Source organism: Melozone crissalis, unplaced genomic scaffold (genome assembly GCF_028551555.1).
Source record: "Melozone crissalis strain CALT ecotype California unplaced genomic scaffold, PUWL_Pcris_2 ptg000018l_1, whole genome shotgun sequence".
NCBI classification, from domain to species: Eukaryota; Metazoa; Chordata; class Aves; order Passeriformes; family Passerellidae; genus Melozone; species Melozone crissalis.
The window spans coordinates 31,267,007-31,289,433 of NW_026535796.1; the positions used below are offsets into that span (position 1 = coordinate 31,267,007).

At 38.2% G+C, this 22,427-nt stretch overlaps 1 protein-coding gene across 3 annotated transcripts in view; it reads left to right on the forward strand.

Moving 5' to 3' along the window:
• The window catches only part of NPAS3 (neuronal PAS domain protein 3), a 592,966-nt gene extending 572,336 nt beyond the window's left edge, over positions 1–20,630 (forward strand). For all 3 annotated transcript variants that reach the window (XM_054275330.1, XM_054275332.1, XM_054275333.1), the window contains 3 exons: positions 10,107–10,254; positions 13,431–13,546; positions 16,331–20,630. In XM_054275330.1, the coding sequence (XP_054131305.1) occupies positions 10,107–10,254; positions 13,431–13,546; positions 16,331–17,640 (1,574 nt within the window). In that variant the 3' untranslated portion in view covers positions 17,641–20,630. The remainder of the gene's footprint in view (positions 1–10,106; positions 10,255–13,430; positions 13,547–16,330) is intronic.
• Positions 20,631–22,427: the final 1,797 nt, after the last annotated feature.

Consider the following 22,427-nt stretch of genomic DNA (forward strand, 5'->3'; position numbering starts at 1 on the left):
TAAACTATTCCATATTCACCTTTTTCATGGCTCCCCTATTTTTCAAGGGATATTACCCCCTCAGTCTGCTTTTAAATCAGTTATATATTCATGATTTCTTTTATGTATGTTCAGTAGAAAAAAATCTATTGCTCTACAAAATATTGCTTAGTGGTTTAGCCTACCAGCTGTAGTTGAACTAACCCTTTTAACTTATGCACATCAGTTATAATTTTTTATTCTCTTAATAACCTCAAACACATGAAAAACAAATAGAATGAGTTGATAATTTCTAACAGTAAAATACTTCACATATTTTGCTATCATGCTGTGGAATAACTCTGCAATGTCAAGTAGCTCACAATTAGTAAAACTGTAGGGGGAAAAAAAGAAGTGTTTTGATCCTGAGGAATTTTTATCCTAATCAGATCGAAATTTCAATGCTCTTGTAGTACTTAATATCTTCAATAACCAAAAAAATCAAACTGATTCCAATGTCAGGTTTTGCATTCCAGGACTGAAATAAAATGCTAAAATATACAAATGAATCTCATGTTTGTACAAGTTTATTATCATCGATGGAAAGCAAGATTGATTCTAAATTAGGCTGATAGAATGTCAGGGGTTTAGCTATTTCTTAAACTAAGCCCAACTGGCACCCTGATGACAGCCTAGTGTATGTTGTTTTCAAAGTATTGCAGAAGTGCTTGTCTGACCACCTGCACAATCTTTCTCTGTGTCCATAGTATAGACCTGCAAAGATTTCTGTGTTGGACACTGGCACGCTTTAGTCCTTTTGGCTGGAGTTGGCGGAGATATAGCAAATTGAGGGAACAGGAGATAAGAAACTGGAAGAAATGGAAGCATATAAAGAAAATATTTTTTTTTTTCATACAAGGCAAAAAAGGATCATGGACTTTGGTTTTAGCACATGCCTGGTGGTTTTTTTCAGCCCTAATGAAACTTAAGGTTACTACCCAAGAGTATGTATTGTCATGTCTTTTAGCCATGCTTTGAAATCCTGAAGATGTTGTGTTTGCTCCTGCAAATTCTTCTTTGGGTTACATGAGGTATTGGTCTGTCTAGCCTTATTTCTTTGTCTGTGTTTTTGAACAAAGCCAGGTACTTTAAAAGAAGGGGAACAACAATCTGCAGTATGCAATTATGTGTGCCTTGTACCCTTGTTTTCTACACTATTAACTCATGGCTGGCTCATATCTTCACAGGTGATGCTTACATTTCTGTGTGTGGAGAACAGTTGTTAGTATTGTAATATTTGGTGGTTTAATTATCCATTAACCATAAAAATACTCAGAAATCATTATTAATCCCAAGAAATTTCCAATCTTTGTGATATTTTGTACCTCAGTTTTTCAAATGCAAATTTTTTTTCTATTAGACAAATGTTTTCTGTACATAAAATAGATAAGTGTTTATCAGGAGAACCCTATCTTTGGGATAGTAAACAAACCAGAAAACTCTACAAAGATAAATCTTTAGGCTGTTTAAATCATTAGCTGCTAAACCTAGTTGCAGAATTTTGCCTTCTGTAGCTTAGCAATATACAGCTATTCTGCAAGATGCTTCAGATATTGTTTGCATCAATAACCCTTTAACTTAATTCCTGATGCTATTTTATTTTAAAATTAAATCTAATACAATACTGATTTAGTACATTCCCATTTCAGTTTGTAGGCTTTCAATTGTGTCTTCCATAGCTCATAGTTAGTTGAAATTTGCACCCAAAATCTCCTGTTTTGACCTTAGAAGTGTACATAATACCAGCTGTATAAATACATGCTGCATTAAGGGGTTATAAAGTGAAGGTTGTGCTCTGACTTCTGCTGGTAACCTCTGTGTTTTCCAGATTCTCTGTTAATAATTTTCTGGGGTCTTTTTAAAGTTGTTTTTTTTTTTTTTTTGGTGCTCAAAATTTCCAACCCCAAAAAAGAATTTAGATTTTGATATTCTTCTTGTGATAAATTACAGAAGCGTATGTTAAATTGCAAAGCCATGGGAATAAATGACATTATGGTACACATCTAGCAGCTTCACCTTCATTCTGTCCACCAAGCTATTTCTGTGCTTTTTGCTAGAGGATGTAAATGTATGGCATTTTTAAAAAGGACAAAAGTACTTCAGTCACATATCTACCTTCACTGTTGAGGGTGTCTCCAAGATTACCAAGACCAGAAGTTTCCATCACCTTATAGTCTAAATCAGTGTCACCCCACTGAAAATCCAAGAATGCATTAAGGATTTTTTGTAGTTTACTAGGCTGTGAAATACCCCATCCTGAAATGTCACTATGAAGGTATGATGGAGTTGTTGCAGAATTTTGCAGAATTTTAGAAACCTGTTAGTGCTGTGGGCTATTTCTCTTCTTTTTCTTTTTCAAAGGTCTGGACTGCTGACCTTGTGTGTCTAAGGGAGACAGTTTTCAAGGCTGTAAGGATAGGAAAACAGTACCAGTAAACTTTGTAGCACATATCAAATGTGTGGCAGCAGGTCTTATTAGCACTCGTTTGAAAGAACCTGCATAAAACCCCTGAAGCTTTGCCATCCATGCGTCATGTGGTGGGTCCATGTTGGTTTTGATGCCTGATAACCTACAAAGTGGGTGGGCTGGTACAGGACTTTGCTTCAGTCCTTTGGGAATATCCTTCAAAACACCTGAAGCCTTTTAACTCAATGTCCATATGTTGCTAAGTATTGTTTTTGAGATCTCAAGGTGCATAATTATTCCAAAGTTCTTTTTTTTTTATTTTACAAAGTTGTGTTAGTGTTGTTTGGGTTTTCTGTGGGGGGGCTAGCACTAAACTATCTTATTAAGGTCTGTGGAAAGGTGTAAATCTTTGGGTGTTTTTTACTTTTTACAAGTCATGTGGCATAAAGGGACAGTATATTTCAAAAACATCTGCTGTCAGATGTGAGATGGCGATGCCATCTCTGTGCTGGTTAGAGGGAGTTTGAACATTCGGCTGTGCCGTACCACCATGACACTGTGCTCTCGGTGCCTTTCCTCTAGAGATCAGCCTGAGGGAATCACTCATTTCACTCAGCCCAAGCACCCAAACAGGGACTCTTATTCCAGAAATGAAAGCATGTTTAAAGGGATCCCATCCCTTGAAACAGACCATTTTTAACATAGGTAATTCAAAGATAAAATTAATATTGCTGCCAATCTGCTTCCATGAATCTTCAGTCTCTTTTCCCTATTTTTGGGAGATGTAGTTATGTATAGTCCACAGATACATTTGGCATGGAAAGGGTTATATTCTAAAATCATTAATCTTACATAGGTTGTCATATGATGGACATTAATGTTAGTGGAGAGATGGAGGACAGATTTCAGTTTCTTGAGCAAGCAAGGCCAAATTTCTCCTCTGATGTAGAGTTTTAGTAGCTAAGGGCAAAATTTGGATCTGGGATTTCATTTTCCCCTACAGTTTGAACAGAGAGTTCATTAATGATAATGGAAGTTCTGTCTGAAGTTGGTGTTCAAAGCAGGCTTGGGTTTCTAAACGACCGTTTCAATATTAACAGAAGAAAATCACTTTATGGCAGGATTGAAGTCATGGGGAGAGAGACAAATCATGAGGGGGAAAAAAGTTAAGAAAAAGACAAGAAAGCCTAGAGAATCCTAGGTAGAAAAATCTGCTGCTCATTTTTCAATCCAGTCTGTCATAAAATAAACTTATATCATTTACTTACATCAATTTTATCTATAGAAACCACAGAACAGTATTCTAATATGCATGCCATAAGCTTCCATTGAATAGTGCCTCTAGCAATACATTGCATTCCATTTGATCAATACCTACATAACACTTTGAAATAAACATTTTACCTAGAATTATATAGTCTTGTTAATATTCATGGTTATGCATAATTATAAAGTTGCCATTTCAAACATTGGGCCATAGGAAAATGGTATAATAATCACAAAAAGAAGGGGGAGAGAAAAGTGCCTCTGCTGTTCAAGTAGAAGATTATGATTTCCATGGTGCTGGGAAACACTAATTTTTGTGTCTTTGCTTGGTTTTAATAAATTTGCACTGCTACTGTGAACTGATGTCATGTAAACTGATAACATAGAATTGATTTTTAACAAAACATCTTCCTGGTCCTAATCTGAGATAATTTTCACATGCAGCATGCAAGGCCTTCCTCACTGTATTTGGCAAGTCACAAACTTTGATCCTTATGTGAATTCACATTTTTTAAGACCGCTTTTAACATTTGCTTTTCTGCAAAGAGGCAGGAAAAGTGTTGCTTAGTTTTCAAACATTCTTAAGGTTTCAAATTTTTCTAAATGCTTGATTAAGGCTCTTTATTTTTTCTGAAGGTTGTTGATACTTAATTTTGCCTAATTTATCACGTATTTATGTGTGTAACATCCCTACACTGGAAGATTAAACAGTATTTCAGATTGTAAAGTAAGCAATGAATCAATTGCCATACTTAGCATTTTTAGAGTGACTGTAGATGCTTAAAAGAATACCCTGGTGAATGAAGAAGTTCAGTGGGAGTTTGAATATCAGTGAAGTACAGTTTTCTTTCATGAACCTGATCTGCTACTTCCTGCTTATGGTAGGAAAAGATGAATTTATGTTTATAAACCTGCAACTATTACTCTCTGATATTCATATCACAGTGGCAGCCAGGTCTCAGTCAGTGGTATTGACACAATAGATTGCTTTCTACCCTATGCTAAAAAAGATGTTCTCTGTCCAGCACTCAGGGCTGTCTACCGTTGTATGCTGTGAATAAAACACAGCTTTCTAAAGCCTCACCAGCATTTTCTTAAAGCAGTTCTCATCTTTGGAATTTTCTTTAGAAGAACTCTGTTGAGATGCAGTAAGTCAGACAGGGCTGGTGAGGAGCTGTGTGCCATGAAGAGAGGTAGAGCAGCATTGCCCAGGGGGACTCTTGTGATGGGAAGCTGGCATTCTTTACCAAGCAATCTGCTCTGAAGGCCTTGCTTTTGGCCCACCAGGCAGACAATGCATTCACACACTGTCCAGGCTTAAGTCCCCTCCTCCTCCCTCTAGCCCATGCAGTAGATCCAAAATAGAGTTGTTTGTGGAGAGTTACATAGCTGACTTATGATTCCTCACCACATGTCTACAGGTCTGCTATCATTTAGCTCCTGATTCTGTACCAAGCATCATTTAACATTGCTAAATATTTTTCATTGCTAAAATAGTGGATACCCAGTATTTTAAACATCTAGCTCACTAATTGCAAAATCTATAGGAAAGTCCTTGCAACATCAAAGACTCACTTGATCCTCAGAGCTATTATAAATGGACAACTGTCTCTGTTACAGGCAAATAAGGCACTTAATGCACTCTTTCTGGCTGTGATGCTATTTTTCCTGTGGGGTTTGAAAATGACCTTCCTGTAAGCATCAAGGACTGTAACTTTTCAGATAAAGAAACTTGTTCTTGTTTTAAGTCTATGCCAGGTTCATTCCCCTATAGCCCACAGTTTTCAAAAGCAGAAGAAAAAGTAATCCAGAATTAAAAAAATAAAACCCCTTCTGTTTCCAGAACGAAGTTACCCTGTCAGCTTGCCTTGGGCCTTAGGTGGAGAAGTGGAGATTAAAGAGTCAGTATTCCTTTTCATGTTTCGTCTGCCAGTTTTGTGAATGTAGAAAGAGTACTTGTGGCTGCAGCTAAGTATCTGACTGTAGCATTAAGTACAGCAATTTCATCCTCGTGCAGTAAATTAAAAATATTCTTATAAGTTTACCATGAGAGGAGTTCAGTATCAATACCATCCAGTCATTGATAAAGGTATTTCAAGGAGAAGGGTGAATAGCACAGCAGATGTAACCTCAATATTTTCACCAATTATAAAGAGCCTCTTTGTGAAGCTGTGTGAATATGTAAGATGATCTCATCATTTCCTATTTACTCAATACTTACCTGAATACGCAATATAGTGTAGCTTTTAAATGCATATGCACATGAGTAAAATGTCCTTTTGTAAGAGACTTTGCTAAAAGACTGCTTTTGATACACAATTTCTTCATCTCCTCTTCAAACTGAATTAAGCTACTTCCTTCTTTTAAAACACAACTCACTATTTAGAAGCTTTGGCTTTGATTTCTCAGAACAGCCTTACAGGAAGAAACTATGTTCTTTTTCTATTTGTAACCATATTTCTGAAGACAAACTTGTACTGATTTATTTTAATTTTCTAACAGAAATAGGTTCCTGCAAAGAACACTGACTGTTTCTTCTTTTTCCCCCTCCTTCATTCCGCCGCTACAAGAATATTGCTGTGCACAAAGCTACCAAGGAAAACTGAAATCCCTCTGTTGGGAACTGTGTACACAGCAATATATTCATACTTTGAGAAATAAGTGAGGAGGTTTTTTTATTTCTTACCATGACATACTGTACGCTTCTTGCATGCCAACCACTGAATTCAAATTGAGGAACTAGGTAACATTTCAACAAATTTTAATCAGGTTTACCATCCACCATTTTAGGGGATATATCTGTGCAGCTGACATAAAGGTCACCAATTTTAAAACATTAACCCTCAGTTAGTCCCTTTGATTAAAGGGTTTGTGTATATGTCTCTATATGTGTGTGTGTGTGTGTGTGTGTGTGTGTGTGTGTGTGTGTGTGTGTGTGTGTATACATATATCTATAACCCGATCATGCTTAATCCCATCACGTGAGCCATCCCACCAATCTGGTCACAAGTCTCACCTTGTCTGCCATACTGAGTACTCCATGTATAACACAAATAGAAATACAAAATGATTTGCACTGCTCAGTGAGTGAGGGATTTGCCTGAAAACAAAACATCCTGGCAATTCAGGATGTAATCTACATGGCATTACATTTACATTCAGTTTATGCTAAACTGAAATACATGGTCTGTTGCTAGTTAGAAAACATATCTTCACAATCAGAGCTGAGTGGAGTGATTCTTTGCTTTTATTTCTTCTCAAAATCAGGAACTTTAATAATGGACTCTCTGTACATGCAAACTGAAGATCTTTAAAATGAAACTGGGCTTTATCAGTAAAACTAGTTAACAATAAACTGGATAAATTTCCTTCCCTGTTGCCTCCTTCTAATTGCTTTTTTTTGCCTCAAAATGCTCATCTAATTTCAAAGTTGCAGGTTGGCAATGCCAGCAGTTAAAGAATACTGTAAATTAGAAAACAATTCAAATTTTTTTCATTATCATTTTCTTTCATCACCTTTAGAAATTTCTTTTAAAGGTATACTGGGAATTTTCAGAACTGTGTTGGGGTGCCTAGTGCACTCTCACAGGAGGTAACAACCAGATTTAGCAGCACAGTGCAGCTTGCCTGCCGAAGAATCTCTTTATAGAGAGAATTTTTATATTGAATCATGGGACTTCCTTTAGAGCATGGGCCACAAATCTCTTATATGAAATGTGCTTTAGACAGACACAGCAAGGAAAATTCTGTGTATCTGGTACTATATCTAAGCTGGCCAAAAATAGAGTGAGAATTTGCAGGTAGATGAACTTCACAGAAAGTTCATTTTTAATATAGTATTTCAAACATTCTTTGGATGTATTCTTTGTGCTTGGGAGCCTGAACTCTGAGTGCAGATGGTTTGTATATAGCTCTGATGCACAAAATTCTCATTCTTGAGAAAGCAGGCATCTTTTCCTCTTTTCCATAGCTCTGAAATGAATGCTCTGTTAGGTCCATGACACAGATTTTCCAGTGGTGCAACAACCAATGTATAAGTTACTGAAGGATGGAGGAATTGTCTAGGATGACCAAAAGAGCTGGAGAATCTGGGAACTTATGACTATTACTATGAATAACTGCAGTGTGCCCTTCAGCCACTGCCTAGTGACTCACCTGGTACTTTGATTTTCAAATGTGTATGTGGACAGTTGTCCTTTGGCATCTGTGTAGCAGGGTAAACTCCTTAGATAAAACTGTTCCAAGGAAGACACTAGTGTATTTAGTAGGTACAAGTGCAGATAGATTTTACTAGTTCCTGCACTCAGCTGTGGGTATTCATGTTTCCAGAAGAGAGAGAGTATCACTCCACGCTTGTGTGCACATCAGTTTTACACTCAGCTGTAAGCCGAGTATTTTGAATGTCCTGTTTTACTGAAATGGAAATGCTTACCATAATCAAAACTTACAGCAGTGCTTTTCTTCCCTTATTCTTCCTAACTGATAAGCTTGGGCTAATTTATGTGAGATTGTTTTCTAAAGTGGCTTACAACACTGGTTTGACAGAAATGCTGGGTAGTCAGTTGTTCAAGTTTTATCTTTATTCTGCTGTATAATGAGGTTTTGAAGACAATGAATTATCATAGTGGAATATTTAGAGCTTGAAATACAAAAGTAAAAATTTAGGGAAATATTGATGTCTGCCAGGACCAAACTTAGTTCACTAGAGTCTGCTTAAAAACAATAAGACCCAGATACAAATATTTGTTTATATTAGAGCTAAACATAACTTGCACTTCACATTCACTTTACATGGCATTATTTTACATGCATGTTTTTCTCTAGTAGTTGAAAAATTGCTGTGGGGATTGGAGGATACCTCCAAGGTAAGGAAACATCACTGTTTGTATGGCTGCCTTTGTAAACATCTTTTTTCTGTAGATATCTGCTGTACACAGATTTAGATATAGATACATTCACATGTATAATTGGGGGTATAGACACTTGGTTAACTTGAAAGCTCCAAAGTGTCATTTGTCACATTTATGGTCAGAACTTTAACTGCCTTAAATACTTATCCTTTTCCAAAGTGACTTTTTTCTTTTCTCTCAACAAAAAGAAGAAAAAAAAAAAGGAAGAAAAAAAAGAAAAGGAAAAGGAAAAAAGAAAAAAAAAAGAAAACGTACTTCATGAAACTATTGTATATGAAGCACTTATTAGCCGTAATTAAATGGACAATATGAATTTACTACGTCTTTAGGACTCTGGCTTGTTCTGGTTTAGAGCAAGATGATTAATGCAAATACATATTACTTGAGATAACCATTTAGCAGCTAATTTAGCCAAATTTATTACAGCAGTTAGAGGTTTTTCATTTTAGCAGACGGAGACAAGGACATGACAAAAGCCGGCGGAGACTGTGAAGGCACACTGCCCTCTAGTGCAGGAAGCTTTGCGGGAATGGGGAGGCAGGCAGGCAGGGAAAGGGCTCCAGCAGCGGCCCTGCGAGACTTTGTGTACTTTACGCGTTTTATAAAACCGTTCTGCTGCCTTCCACCGAAAGCTTTGCCTTTCATTCCCTTCTCCTGACGCGGAAGAATCAGATACAAAACAAATCCGTTTCAACTTGGCAATATTTTGGCTGAGGTATTACTTTAAACATCTGTATTTTTAAGCTGTCTTGCTGTGAGCATCAACCAGCGCCGTTTCACATTACTGATTGCTTTTACTTCTTTCTGTTTCCTAGCATATTTCAAGCATCTGAGAGGGCTGTCACTCTTTGGCTCTAACCAAGCCATTCTGTGCCTCCCCTAGGCCTCTTTCTCAGCCTGTTGGTGGATTTACTTTGCTCTGGTAGAAAGTAAATTCTCCAAAGACTTTTCCCCCACTGACCAGTGGAGATTTGGTTCATCTGAGAACTGTAAATTCTGTTTGACAAGATCAAAGAAACAGATGTATAAGTTCAGTGGTTGATATCGCCTGCAATGAGGAGAAATGATCAAAGCAGCAGGGGTAGAGTATCTTCCCAAACCTTTCAAATATCCAGAATCTCAAAGAGGTCTACCTAGAAGCTATGAATAAATCACATATAAATTTGCCTCTTTTTTCCTTTTCTTTTTTTACAGTTTGACATTGAGTGCATTGGAAATGTCCACACAGCAATAAGTATTCTGAGAACCATAGAGATTTGTAGGTTTTTTTGCTTTTCTTCTTCCACTGGAGTTTCCAAAAGTAGATTAAAATTATACTTTAAAACTTGTAAAATGCTAGTTATACTGAACTTCAGATCCTGTTTGTCATCTTACTGGTATTAAATCCAAAAGAAGCCAAGTATCTTCTGCTTATACTTGTGTCACGTTGTACAATGAAGGTCATTTTACCACAACCCTAACACGTACTCTATCTTGCTTGTGTTTTGTTTGTGTTTTCCTGTCAGTGCTGAATAAGGGTCAGTGTGTAACAAAGTATTACCGCTGGATGCAGAAGAACGGAGGTTATATCTGGATACAATCTAGTGCAACCATAGCTGTCAACGCCAAGAACGCAAGTGAGAAGAATATCATTTGGGTCAATTACCTCCTTAGGTAGGTCTCCCAGTCACTTCTCTCACTTCAGCTGCTGTCTCTGTTCCTTGTCTCTGTCAGGGAGAGGTCTAGGAAAAAACAACAGCCTAACAGAGAAAGTTAAGAAGAACTTTTCATGTAGTCCTTGTCAAAAGCCGTGCCATTTTGTTATAGTTACTGAGGCATCTGTCGTATCTCTGCACATGAGAATATTCTTGAATTATTATGCTGCCTCAGTCTTGAAATAAACCCTCCACTATTTTATTGCATGCCCTGAAATCTACTCAATGTGAGCTCAAAGATAAAAATTATCCACACCAACTTTCAGTGGCTGTGTTACAAAATCTGGTGTGAAGTGTTTGGCACTGTTTTATTTGGATATTAAAAATGCAGGGAAGCAATCTGCTGGTACAGCAAAAAAAAAAAAAGTTATCTTTGAAAGGCATTTGCCAGTTCACTCCAGAGAGAGGAACTTTCTCAGGACAAAAAAGGCTCAAACAACTTTGTTGTTCCTGTAAGCATCAGATAATATTCTGAAATACACTGAAATACACTGAAAAATGCAATATAAGATTTAAAAACAAAAGTACTATAAACTACTATTTTAAGCTATTAGAACTATTTTAAATAGAAATACTAGTAATTGCTTGAACGAAATGCTGTTCCCTGAGAAATTCTGTTTTAGCAGTATTTTAAAGGACTGATTTCAGAGCTCAAGGGAAAACCAACAGTCACTGAGAGACAGTGAATTATAAACCTGACCTTTCTCATCTGAAAATACCTTTCAGCACATTCTGTTTTGTGAAAATGTTCAACAAGATTGGGAGATTTTCTGTTTCATTCCAAAGCAGAACAAACAAACAAATAAAATTTGAAACCTTGAGATTGTCATGAAATGCAATTGTCATTTTCTGGCCTGTTCTCCTTTTAAAGTGCTTGTCATGGTTTGTTATATTCCCTTTGATGCCATGAGAGTTCAAAGTGATGTCTAGGGGTTAGATTGTGACTTATTATGCCAAGTCCAGCAAGCCCTGAAGAGACTGTGCCTGCCTAAACTTGCATGTTGAAATGCTTTTGATTCCCCTTTTGGGGGAGAGAAGGAAGCAACCCCTGGCAGGAGAGCATTGAAGGGGTACTGAGGGAAACCTCGCACGGCAGCGGAGTTTTCACTGGCACCTGCAGATTTTTGGCCTGATATGATTTAGCACAGACTTTTCTGAACATTTCCTTATCCTGCTACTTTTTTGTCTGTTCTTGCAAGTGTGAGGCAGAATGCAGCATTTCCAGAGGTCAGATTAAGGCTGACAATTCTGAACTGGAAGTACAGATTCACTGCCCCAGTCCTTAACAGGGCTGCAAAATGTTCAGAAATGTTCTCATATTTCCTGCTTTAGCTGTAAAAGTCGTGCATAAGAATTATGAACAGCTGCCTCTTTCCCCTTTGCTGCTTTCCAGACAATAGGTGAACCTAGTCCACAAACATGCCATAAAATAATTTCCTCTACAAGCAGAATATACCTAACCTCACCAAAAAAACAAAAAAGAAAAGAAAAGCCATGTGGTCTGTCTTCCCCAGCTCTCCTCCCAGAACCCAATTTTTCTAGTCTGTTAGAGAAATATTAACATCTTCACTGAATTTGTGTTTTTAATTTAGATTTCTCCTTGTACTGGAATTCACAAAAGATCTAAATGTCCAAATAATATTTTAATAACAGATTAAGGCATAATTAGGTCTACTCTTAGCAGGAGTACTGGTCTGTATACATTTCCATGCATTAGAAAGTATGATTCAGCTGTCTGTAAAAGGATAGACTAATTATAGTGACAGGGAGGATTAATGCTGTTCTTGTTCTAGCAACTTGTTATTCACAGTGTGAAAGCCCTCAAACATCTTTTGCTTGGAGGGGGCAAATTTGGGGACTGCCCTGGGATGCAACAGAATGAAGTCACTTTGTCAGGACAAAGCCATAAAGATGATAATTGTAACACGGCATCTCAATGTGAACGGTGTGAACTCTGAGTGTTCACAGTGCACTCCAAGAGGCTGAATATGAGCATACTGTCATTCTAAAAGTGTGTCAGGCACCCCCAGTGCTGCCTCGTATTGTTCCATGCAGGACTGTGGATTTTCCATTTTACCAGAATTGAACTTGAACTGCATGGAAATGCTCACTCATTCAAAAATTATTAAAGTCTTTTTTATTGTTAATATTCTCTACCACTTATGTTTAGCTATGGCTGTTCCCCTGTATTTGCACGCATTTAAGAAAGGAACACATTTTAAAAGGTACAAACCAAGCAAAAGCAGAGTGTTTCAGGGGTTTTCTTCCATCTCTCTGGCAGTGGAGCTTTTTTAGATTGCAGTCATGTTCCTCGCTAACAAGTCACAGGTGAGCACCACATGAGCAGATGAAGATATGATTATAATGGGTGTGTTGACAGTTCTTTATCCCTAACATATGCATCTTAACATGCACATGTGCATCTGTCACATAGTTAGAGAGGTTGTTTTTGGTTTCTTGCTGATGTGGATGTATGTGTGCTGTATTTAAAAATATGTAACCTCTTTTATCTAATTTTGGCCAGATTCTTTGGAACAGTGGTCACTTTTTTAGCCCTAGCTGAGCACCTCCTTAATAATTTCATGTATGATATGCTTGATTAAAATGTGGAAAACTGGAATGTTGAGAAAAACAGGCGTTGAAAGGACTCTGGCAAGGCTGATAGAGAACATTTCTACAGAGATAACTCTAATAGACATTGCCAGTGGGAGAGAAACAGATTGGAAGAGTTAAAACACTCTCTCTGTCCTCCCAGGCACAGTAATGGGATCGAAATCAAGATATTTTGTTGTTGGATGATTACACAGTGTAGCTTTACTGCTAGATATCACACAAGCCACGATGTCCCACTTCAGCAAGGATGCTTTGATAGCTCTAAAACTTCACTAGAATCAAACAAGGTTTAGTACCTGGTCAATAAAAGTTTTTGACTGCAGTATTAAAATAAACCTTCACAAAATCCCTGCTGTGAAGCTCTGAAGCTAAAAATATGTGTTTCTGTGTTTACTCTGCTATTCTTCCTGTTCTTTGTTCCTGAACTTTGATATGAAAAGAGGAAAAAATCATGAAACTGCAAATCATCCAATTGTGTTTATATTTGCTGTATCCTCTTTATATTTGCTGTATCCTCTTCAGTAACCCAGAGTACAAGGACACTCCAATGGATATTGCACAACTTCCTCACCTGCCAGAGAAAACCTCAGAATCCTCAGAGACCTCTGACTCTGAATCGGACTCAAAGGACAACTCAGGTAACACACATGGTGTGCCTTTACACCCACGAGAGGTTCTTGTCATGAAAGCCACAGGATCAGCTTTTCAGTTGCTTTTCCTTCTCGAGTATTGTTCCATTAAAACAAACAAACAAAAAAATCATATAAAATTAAATTGAAAAACACTAGCAAAATCTTTTCATGACCTCAGCCTTTCCATTTCCTCAGAATTTCTCTTCGCTTTCTTCACGCATTCTTGCCTACATAGCACCAAAGTAAATATTTGATTTCCCAGCTGTGCTTAAGGTGTTTTGCCTTGTGCAGAGGACTTGGGATTGCAACTGTTGGATAAAATTCAAGGTCTTCTCTTTCCAAAGTAGGCATTCTACAGAGAGGTCTCCACCATCAATCTTTAGGACTCCTTTTGTATAAATACATTCTTGAAGAGTCTCACTAGGGGGCAGTAAAGATTGAAAAAATTTAGAGTTTTATTGGGTTAAAAGTTATATTTAATTAAAATGTGTGTGTTCAACAACTTGTTTCTAAGCTTTTTAAGTCTGGGACTTCAGCTGTTTTTTAAAAGCTGAGTGTACTTCTCAAGTTGTATGTGTAAATTAGTCCTACAGATGGTCCAGTGCACAGATGGTTCACACATTCCCTGTTAGTTTTAACAGTGGTTACCTAGGCATAGGTGCAAATCATCTGGCCTTGAGAGAAGTGTGTTTTCCTGTAGCACAAGAAGTAAAGATGTTATTCAGCTGTTCTATGTAGGATGGGTGGATAGATAGATAGACAAACAGACAGATAGATAGATGATTTTTCTCTCATGTCTATGATAACTACCAAAAACTCTGTAGAAAAAATGGATCACTGTGATATAAATCAAGAAAAAGCAAGAAGAGGATCAGGATATTATATTATATGCTATTATATAATATTTTTATATGGATGTTCTCTTTCATCTTTTGCTTTTATTTGTTATACTTTGACAGTTTGGTTTAAGTCAATGTGCAGGCTTGCTGACCACTGTCATTGGGAATTTCTTCATCCATTCCCAGTGCTTCCTTTATGCTGTCTTGTTCCTAAATAGCCAAATAACACATATGTGGAGAACAGTTTGCATTTCCCTGGAAATGCACTGGAGATTTCTCCAAGTGAGCACATGAGAAATACATTCATGACTTCTAAAGCTGATGCAGAGCAAGGCAGCATTCCAAAGGTGCACGGATATTTATATCTCTGAAGGAGATGTCTGGAAGTCTTGGAAGGCAGAAGACACAGGGGCTTGTTTACTACAAAGGCATTAAATAGAAATGCCAAAGGACCTGAATTTGGAACCATATTTTAGATGAAACCAACAAGTTCAGTTCAAGCTGTGATATAATCCCAGGCAAATATTGTGTAGCTTTAGACCACCTCACTCTAAGACCACCCTTCCCCAGCTGGTAACCATGGCCTTAAAAGAGAGCATCTTGAAAAAAAGGAAGAAAAAATTGTAGGACAAATTCAGTCCTAGGTGGAACAAAAAGCTGGATGAGACTTAGGGGTTTACAGCCACGACTTTTTTCCTGTAGGTTTTATTTTTCAAAAGGAAGGGTCTCTCTGCTGCTGTTCACACAACCAGAAGTCCCATTAAGTGACTTGCAAAGGGCAGTGTCCTGAATGCTCAGGCAGCTTTCCTGTCAAACCCACCTTCAGCACTTCTGGGAAATACTTTGATATTGACAAGGCTCCAGAAATAACCAATATCTTTAGAGGCAAATGAATCCTTCCCCTCTCCACCTAAAGCAAGGATGTTGAAAAGGGTAGTACTTGGCTCTGATGAGTGAAAAACGTCTTTTATTAGGCAACAAAAGATTTCTGGCTGGTCTGTAAAGGACGAGGTTTCCTGGAACCTTTTTTGACCCTTTCAAACATAGTGTGATAATGGAGCATATTCAGTCTCAGAGCTGCTTTGGCTCTCCGAGTCCAGTGGGCTACAGTGTTTATCTCACCCGTATTAGAATTATAATTAAATTAATTCAGGCAAGAAGAGTGACAGCTTCTCGGGGCTGTAGATGTGCTATTTTCAATAGTCTTTAGATGATTTGGATCAACCAAGAAATTGATTCATTGGCTGATTACTTTTTCTGTACTTTTTTATACTTGTTTTCCTTCAGGACAATATAAGGCAACAGTCTAGCAACATAGCAAAATTGTTTTAACAATAAACTGGTTTATTCATTTATTTTAACTGGTTTATTCATTCATTCATACACAAGTTGCTTCTCCTCTCACATGGGAGGAAATCAGCAGTAATTCCACTGCAGCCAGAGACTCTATGTCACTTCAAAAGTGGCAATGGTCATAGGAAAATGAGATGAGAGTACTAGAATCTTCATTAGTAATTAGTGCTATAGGTGGATGCCTGCCCACTGCAGGAGAACATGGATGTGAAAGAACAATCACCAGAACATTAGGGGATAATGGGATTGTTCATTGACTCCTCTTTGGATGGCACAGCTACAATGCTGTTGTGCTCACAGCTGTCATCATGATTCCTGTCCGGTGAGCAGATGAAAAGGCCCCTCAATCGAGGTGCAGCCATGTAGCATAGGCTTCTGGTGCATTGACAGTCCTGAGTTAAAGACATTCATGGTGATCAAAACTCTCCCAACACAACACTGAAAAAAAAAATAAATGCAGCTCTACAGAAGAGAACATGTTTTGCCAAAAATAAAGGTTAAAGCAAATCTAATTTCATTGGTAGGTAGAAACCTGGACTTGGATTATAATATTATGTTCCTATTGCTAATGCTTTGTTTCACTTTCATTTTGCTCCAGAGGACAATGAGAACTCAAAGTCAGATGAGAAAGGAAACCAGTCAGAAAACAGTGAAGACCCTGAATCTGACAGGAAAAAGTCAGGAAATCAGTCAGATAATGAAATGAACTGTAATGAGGATGGGAACAGCTCCAGCAACCAGGACAGCAGGGACAGTGATGACAGCTTTGAAAACTCAGACTTCGAGAATCAGAAGGCCCCTGAGGACAGTTTTGGCACTCTTGGCTCTATGCAGATCAAGGTGGAGCGCTATGTTGAGAGTGAGTCAGACCTGCGGTTGCAGAACTGTGAATCACTGACCTCTGACAGTGCCAAGGACTCAGACAGTGCAGGTGAAGTAAATGCCCAGTCTTCCAGCAAACATCAGAAGAGGAAGAAGAGGAGAAAAAAGCAAAAGGGAGGCAGCATGACCCGGAGAAGGCTGTCAAGCACCTCAAGTCCAAATGGACTTGACTCAGCTTTGGTGGACCAGCCCCAGCTGCTCTCGTCACCAAACAGTGCCTCAGTGCTCAAAATTAAAACAGAAATCTCAGAACCTATCAATTTTGATAACGATAGCAGTATTTGGAATTACCCACCCAACAGGGAAATCTCAAGGAATGAATCACCCTACAGTATGACCAAGCCCCCCAGCTCCGAGCACTTCCCTTCCCCCCAAGCCAGCAGTAGTTTACATGTCTCCATTCCAGACTCTGTTCTCACCCCCCCAGGGACTGAAAATACTGCCAGCCGTAAAACTCAGTTCAGCACCTCATCCAACTCGGCCTTGGCTCCAGTGTCCTCTGACCCTTTGTCACCTCCACTTTCAGCATCTCCAAGGGACAAACATCCAGGAGGTCCCACAGCGTCCAACTCTTTGTTGTACACTGGGGATCTGGAAGCCCTTCAGAGGTTACAAGCAGGCAATGTGGTGCTTCCTTTGGTTCACAGGGTAACAGGAACCCTTGCTGCGACCAGCACTGCTGCTCAGAGGGTCTACACCACTGGCACTATTCGCTATGCTCCAGCTGAAGTTACTTTAGCCATGCAGGGCAACCTCCTCCCCAACACCCACGCTGTTAACTTTGTTGATGTTAACAGCCCCAGCTTTGGGCTGGATCCTAAAACGCCGATGGAAATGCTCTACCACCACGTTCACCGACTCAACATGTCGGGACCGTTTGGAAGTGCTGTGAGCGGGGCCAGTCTGACCCAAATGCCTGCAGGGAATGTGTTCACGACTGCCGAAGGACTTTTTTCCACTCTTCCATTTCCTGTGTACAGCAATGGCATTCACACTACACAGACTCTGGAACGGAAGGAGGATTGAAATATGACCACATACTGTGTTCAGTGTTATACTCTGAGGCATAGACTATGTTTTAATTTAGACCTTTAATTCTAGCACTTTGAATTTGAGCAGGTCAGCTTATTATCTCAATATGATGGTCCCCATTTCATTCCCTTTCTCTTTAACTTGACTTATTCTTTAATGTAAAGATATTTTTTTATTTTTGCCTTCAGAGAGTCGAAGTACCAGTTGCCTGCCATTTTGTCTTCTTCTAAGATGTGTGTTTTTTCCTTTGCATCTTTATTAAGATGCCTTTAATATGTGTATGCCTCTGCCATAGAATACTCAGTGTTGTGGTAAAGAGATTTTAAAGTGACAACCATTGGTTTTACTTCAAAATGATCTTGATATGATCAAGATTAAAAGAGACAAGCATAAACAATGTGCCCTGTTTGACTAAGTCAAATGAAAAGGGGGTTTTGTTCCTAATTCCTTTAAATAGGGGATAGTATTTTAGAATTTTATGCAGAGTTTAATTCTCTTTTTATGGTTAAGATTTTCTTACTTGCACATAAAATAATTTGGGTTCTTAAAAAGTTAATTTCTGGCCTGTGACTAGAATGTTAAAAAGTTGGACTAAATGTTAATTACAGAAACTTTAACTTAATTTCTAAAACCATGGTGCTATCATTTATTAATCTGTAATGTCTTCATACAATATGCAGCTTGTGGGCTGGATTTTTTTGAAAGAATGTGTTCCGTACTGGTTTATAGTGGGGTGCTGCAGTCTCCTTGGTTAGTTAAGACAAAAGCCCTCATTAACATTTGCTGCAGGACTTAAAATTTGTTACCTCCAAACTAACAAGCATAGCCTCACATCAAATTTAAATGGGTCAGGAAGCCTTTTTCAAAAAGAGCTTAAAAACAAAAAACTCAATTTAATTGACGCGAGGAGCAGTTTCTTAGGTGCATATTGTTTTGCTTTATTTTTTTCTCAGTGTAACTGAGGCTAATTTTACAACATCAAATAACACTTCAGAGTAAAAAAAAAAACCAGAAGAACTATTTAACATGTTTTATTTTGTTTTTCATTTAATATTATAGAGGGAAGGTTGTAAATTTCTTTTTGTTCTTTGATTTGGGTATTTTTTGTTGTTTTCTTTTTCCTTATTTCTAGTGTTGAAACCAATATGTTTTAAAACTAAAGGATGGGTTAATAAGCTTGAAATAGATAACTACAACTGAAAACTGCACATTAAGTAAAAGAAAAGAAATCTCCTATTTTGTCTTTGTTGCCAGAAATCACAGTGTAGTGTCAAACACTCCAAATGACTGTCAAATATAAAATTCTTCTTCCACTCCATCTTTGGCAGCTGTTTGTTAAGGCATCTAATAACAGATGTGAGAACTGTAATGTGTACAATGTGTAAGTGTCCTTGGCTGTCAGTCCCATTGCAGTTTCAATGTGTGTTACTATATGCAGTATATACTAAGCTAATGTAGTTGTTTTGTCCTTTGTCTTCTCTGTGCTTTATCTCTAGTCCGGAGTGGTAAAGTCCCATTCCTGCAGTCCTAGTGAACCAGTGATTCTTGGGGGTTAGTGGTTTTTGTGTGGTGGCCTTCCTCTGTAATGTCACCTTATGCTGCTTCCACTGTCTGTATACCTTTTAATTTCTGCTGTTGCTTTGCTGTTGTGTATTCTCAAACCTCTCTCTCCCCCTTCCTTTCTCCCCTCCTCCTCCTCCTCCTCCTCTACACGTTTCCCGTCTCTCTTTCTCTCGCTCTCTCGTTCTCTCTTCTTCACTCTCAGAGATAAAAGACTCTTAACTAGCTCAAGGTTAATGGAGCCATTTTTTCCCACAGAGGAATTCTGGGTATGACTTACTCTTCCAGTGTACCCCACAATGCACTACAGAGTAATGCTCAGATATATTAAGCAAATTGACGCCATATAGCCTCAGTTGTTAACATTCCCAGAGTCCTTGTGCTCGAACTGTAAGCAGAGGGTGCATTTCTTTGGTTTTCTCCTAGGTAGGCTGGCAGAGCAATATGTAGAGCAATTACCAGTGAGATAGGAAATTCTTTCAAAGGTCAACTGGCATTGTTTAAAAAGGAAAACGAGCTTAGAATTGTCATATGTATTCGCTTACGTGTGCAATGCTAATGTATTAACTCAACTGTCCTTCGAATTTTTGATCACTCACTGCGCTGAGTCAATTTCTGCGGTAGCTTTGAATTTGAGAAGCAGGTGCAAGCCACGGAGGAGTGATAGCAAAAAAGGAATTGGATGCTAGAAATTTAATTAATGAGCTTTTAAAGGTTCCATGGGAAGGATTTATGTAGGTCTGAAAAAGGTGAGAAAGCTGATTGTGAAATTCAAAGTTTCATTTTGGAAGCTCTGCTCTAGCTATGGAACAATCAAAGGACTGCACCTATCAGCTACAAAAAACAGCTAGACAGCTGTTGTTGTTTTGGGTTTTTTTTATAAATGTTTCTGTGTTGTGTCAAAATGATTTCTGGTGATTTAAACTAACAGATAATCACAGCTGCTGTCTAAATCCATAGTGTTTAAAATTACAAAATGAAAAAAAAACTTCATTACCTGTGAAGACTGTGTCTGTGTTTTTAACTATTTCTTGTACAAATATATGAAATCTTTTATGAGGAGACTGGTGCCAAGTAGCTGAATAATGGGGAAAGGGATTCTGTTCGTATAAATCTTAGCAGTGTTACCAACTCTACAATATAAAAAAATTAAAATGTTAAAAAGTGACAGCTATGGTACATTTATTTTGTGTTAAGCTAACCGAATCTAACTTCTTGAGTGCCTGGCTTATTTGAAACATTTTTTTCATTGATCATTGATAATGCTGCAAATCAGAAATGTACATACTTCATTTACAACAGGGTTCTTTTTATACTTTTGTAGATTCTCATACATGTCATACATGGTTGTCTTTATGTAACTTAATTTTTTTTCATCCCGCAGGTGCCATTTTCATAATAAACTTCTCTTGGATTTGTTACTATCTGGCATCATTTCTTTTACATATAACCATCCTGACTAATGAATGCTAGTAGTATTTGTTTGAGCAGGTATTTTTTAATCATTTTGTAAAAAAAAAAAAAAAAAGAAAAAAAGAAAAAATAACAAAATAACTAAAATACAAGAAAAAAATAACCAAAAATGAAAGAGGAAAAAGCAAGATTTTATTAACACTTGTGAAATGAAGAAAGGAAGCTGTCAAGATGTAGGTTAAGAATGCTAATCCAAATACTACAACAAACTTGCCACCATTCTAAATTCTCAGCTACCCCAACTCATTGTCATATTGAGCATTTTTATGCACATTATCAAAGCTGAATAATGAACCTGCAACATTAACCACTATAGAAAGTGTGCATTTTTTCCTTGATTAATGCACACTGGAAGAGGTCAGCTTTTGTACATTAATCATTTAAAATGCACTTTATATTTTCATTTTTGTACTCTACAATGTTACAGTGAAACTCTTCAGTCACATTATATCCTACCTGGGCTGCTGATTCTTTTAAACGTGTACTTTCTTTCCCCAGAGTGGCGACCTGTAAGTAGTTGGTGTCATGCTGCTAGACATTCTGCCTTACCAACTGAGGACAGAAACATTTGCCAGTGCAGAACTGACAAGGCAAAAAGTCTTGGTCCCACAAATGAAAGGGGGGAAAAAAGTCAAATACACATTTGATTACACAGAAACCCACACACAGTGGCTGGCCTTAAAAAGAGAGCAACCTTGCATAAGTTCTGGGTAAAAAAAGGCCTAGGCCAAGTGGTTTTTGTCTCTGTAGTAAAGAGCAGGGAGAAGCTGAGGCACAGGAGATGCCTCCCCAGGTACCCATTGCTGCGTGCCGACCCTGTGGCTGCTGCTGCATGTGCAGGGGGTGGGACAGGAGGGGAGTGGAAGCCTTCTCACCCACTGCAGTTCTGCATTCATTGCCTTTCTTTACAGTGCCTCTCCCACCTGTGGCAAATATTTCCAAACTCCGTATTTTATTTTGTTATGCTGAGTATGCACTCTCTAAGAATGCAAATTTGCCCATAGCCAAAATCTCTAAGCAACTTTGGGTGCCTAATCTCTTCTGTATGTCCACTTAAAAATTAATGCTGCTGGGCTTGTCATTCTGGGTCAAATTCTGCTTGCCTTATAAATGCTGAGTAAAACTGTCTATTCACAGCTTCCAGCACAACTCCTTACTGGGAAAGATACACCCAGCTGAAGTAAGAGCATGTGAATCTGGCTTGCTGGGCTGATTAAAAGAAAAAATGTGCACAATTGTAGCTCAGTGAGCCAGCCCAGCACCTTAATAGATTGAAGTCTGGCTCTTTCAGCTTCCAAGCAGTTCAGGATGCCCACTTCCCAGGCTCCAGGAACTGAGTTTGATACAAGTCCAAGTTGCAGGGGGTAGAGAGAAGCAGAGGTTAGCGGTGCTGCTTTCAGCTCTGCTTGCGTGTTCCAGTTGGCAACACGTCTTGTTTATGAGGTAGCTAAGGGTGCCAGTGCCAACCGAGAGGAAAACAGAATTTAAATGCAGATTGAAAGAAGGACCAGAATAAAGCTTAATGGAAGAATAACATGCCTGTTCCAAATAAGCAGTATTACTAAAGCCACTAATTCCAAGAAGGGGCTTGAGAGGGGCATTTCCGAGCAATTATAAGGGGTTTTTATACCTTAACCATACTGCCTACACATGCATCAGAGCATGGAGTTGATGGTGAAACTTAATAGACTGCTCTAAGATTTGCAGTTGAATGAGGAAGTTTGTGTATTAAAGAAATTTATGGAAAG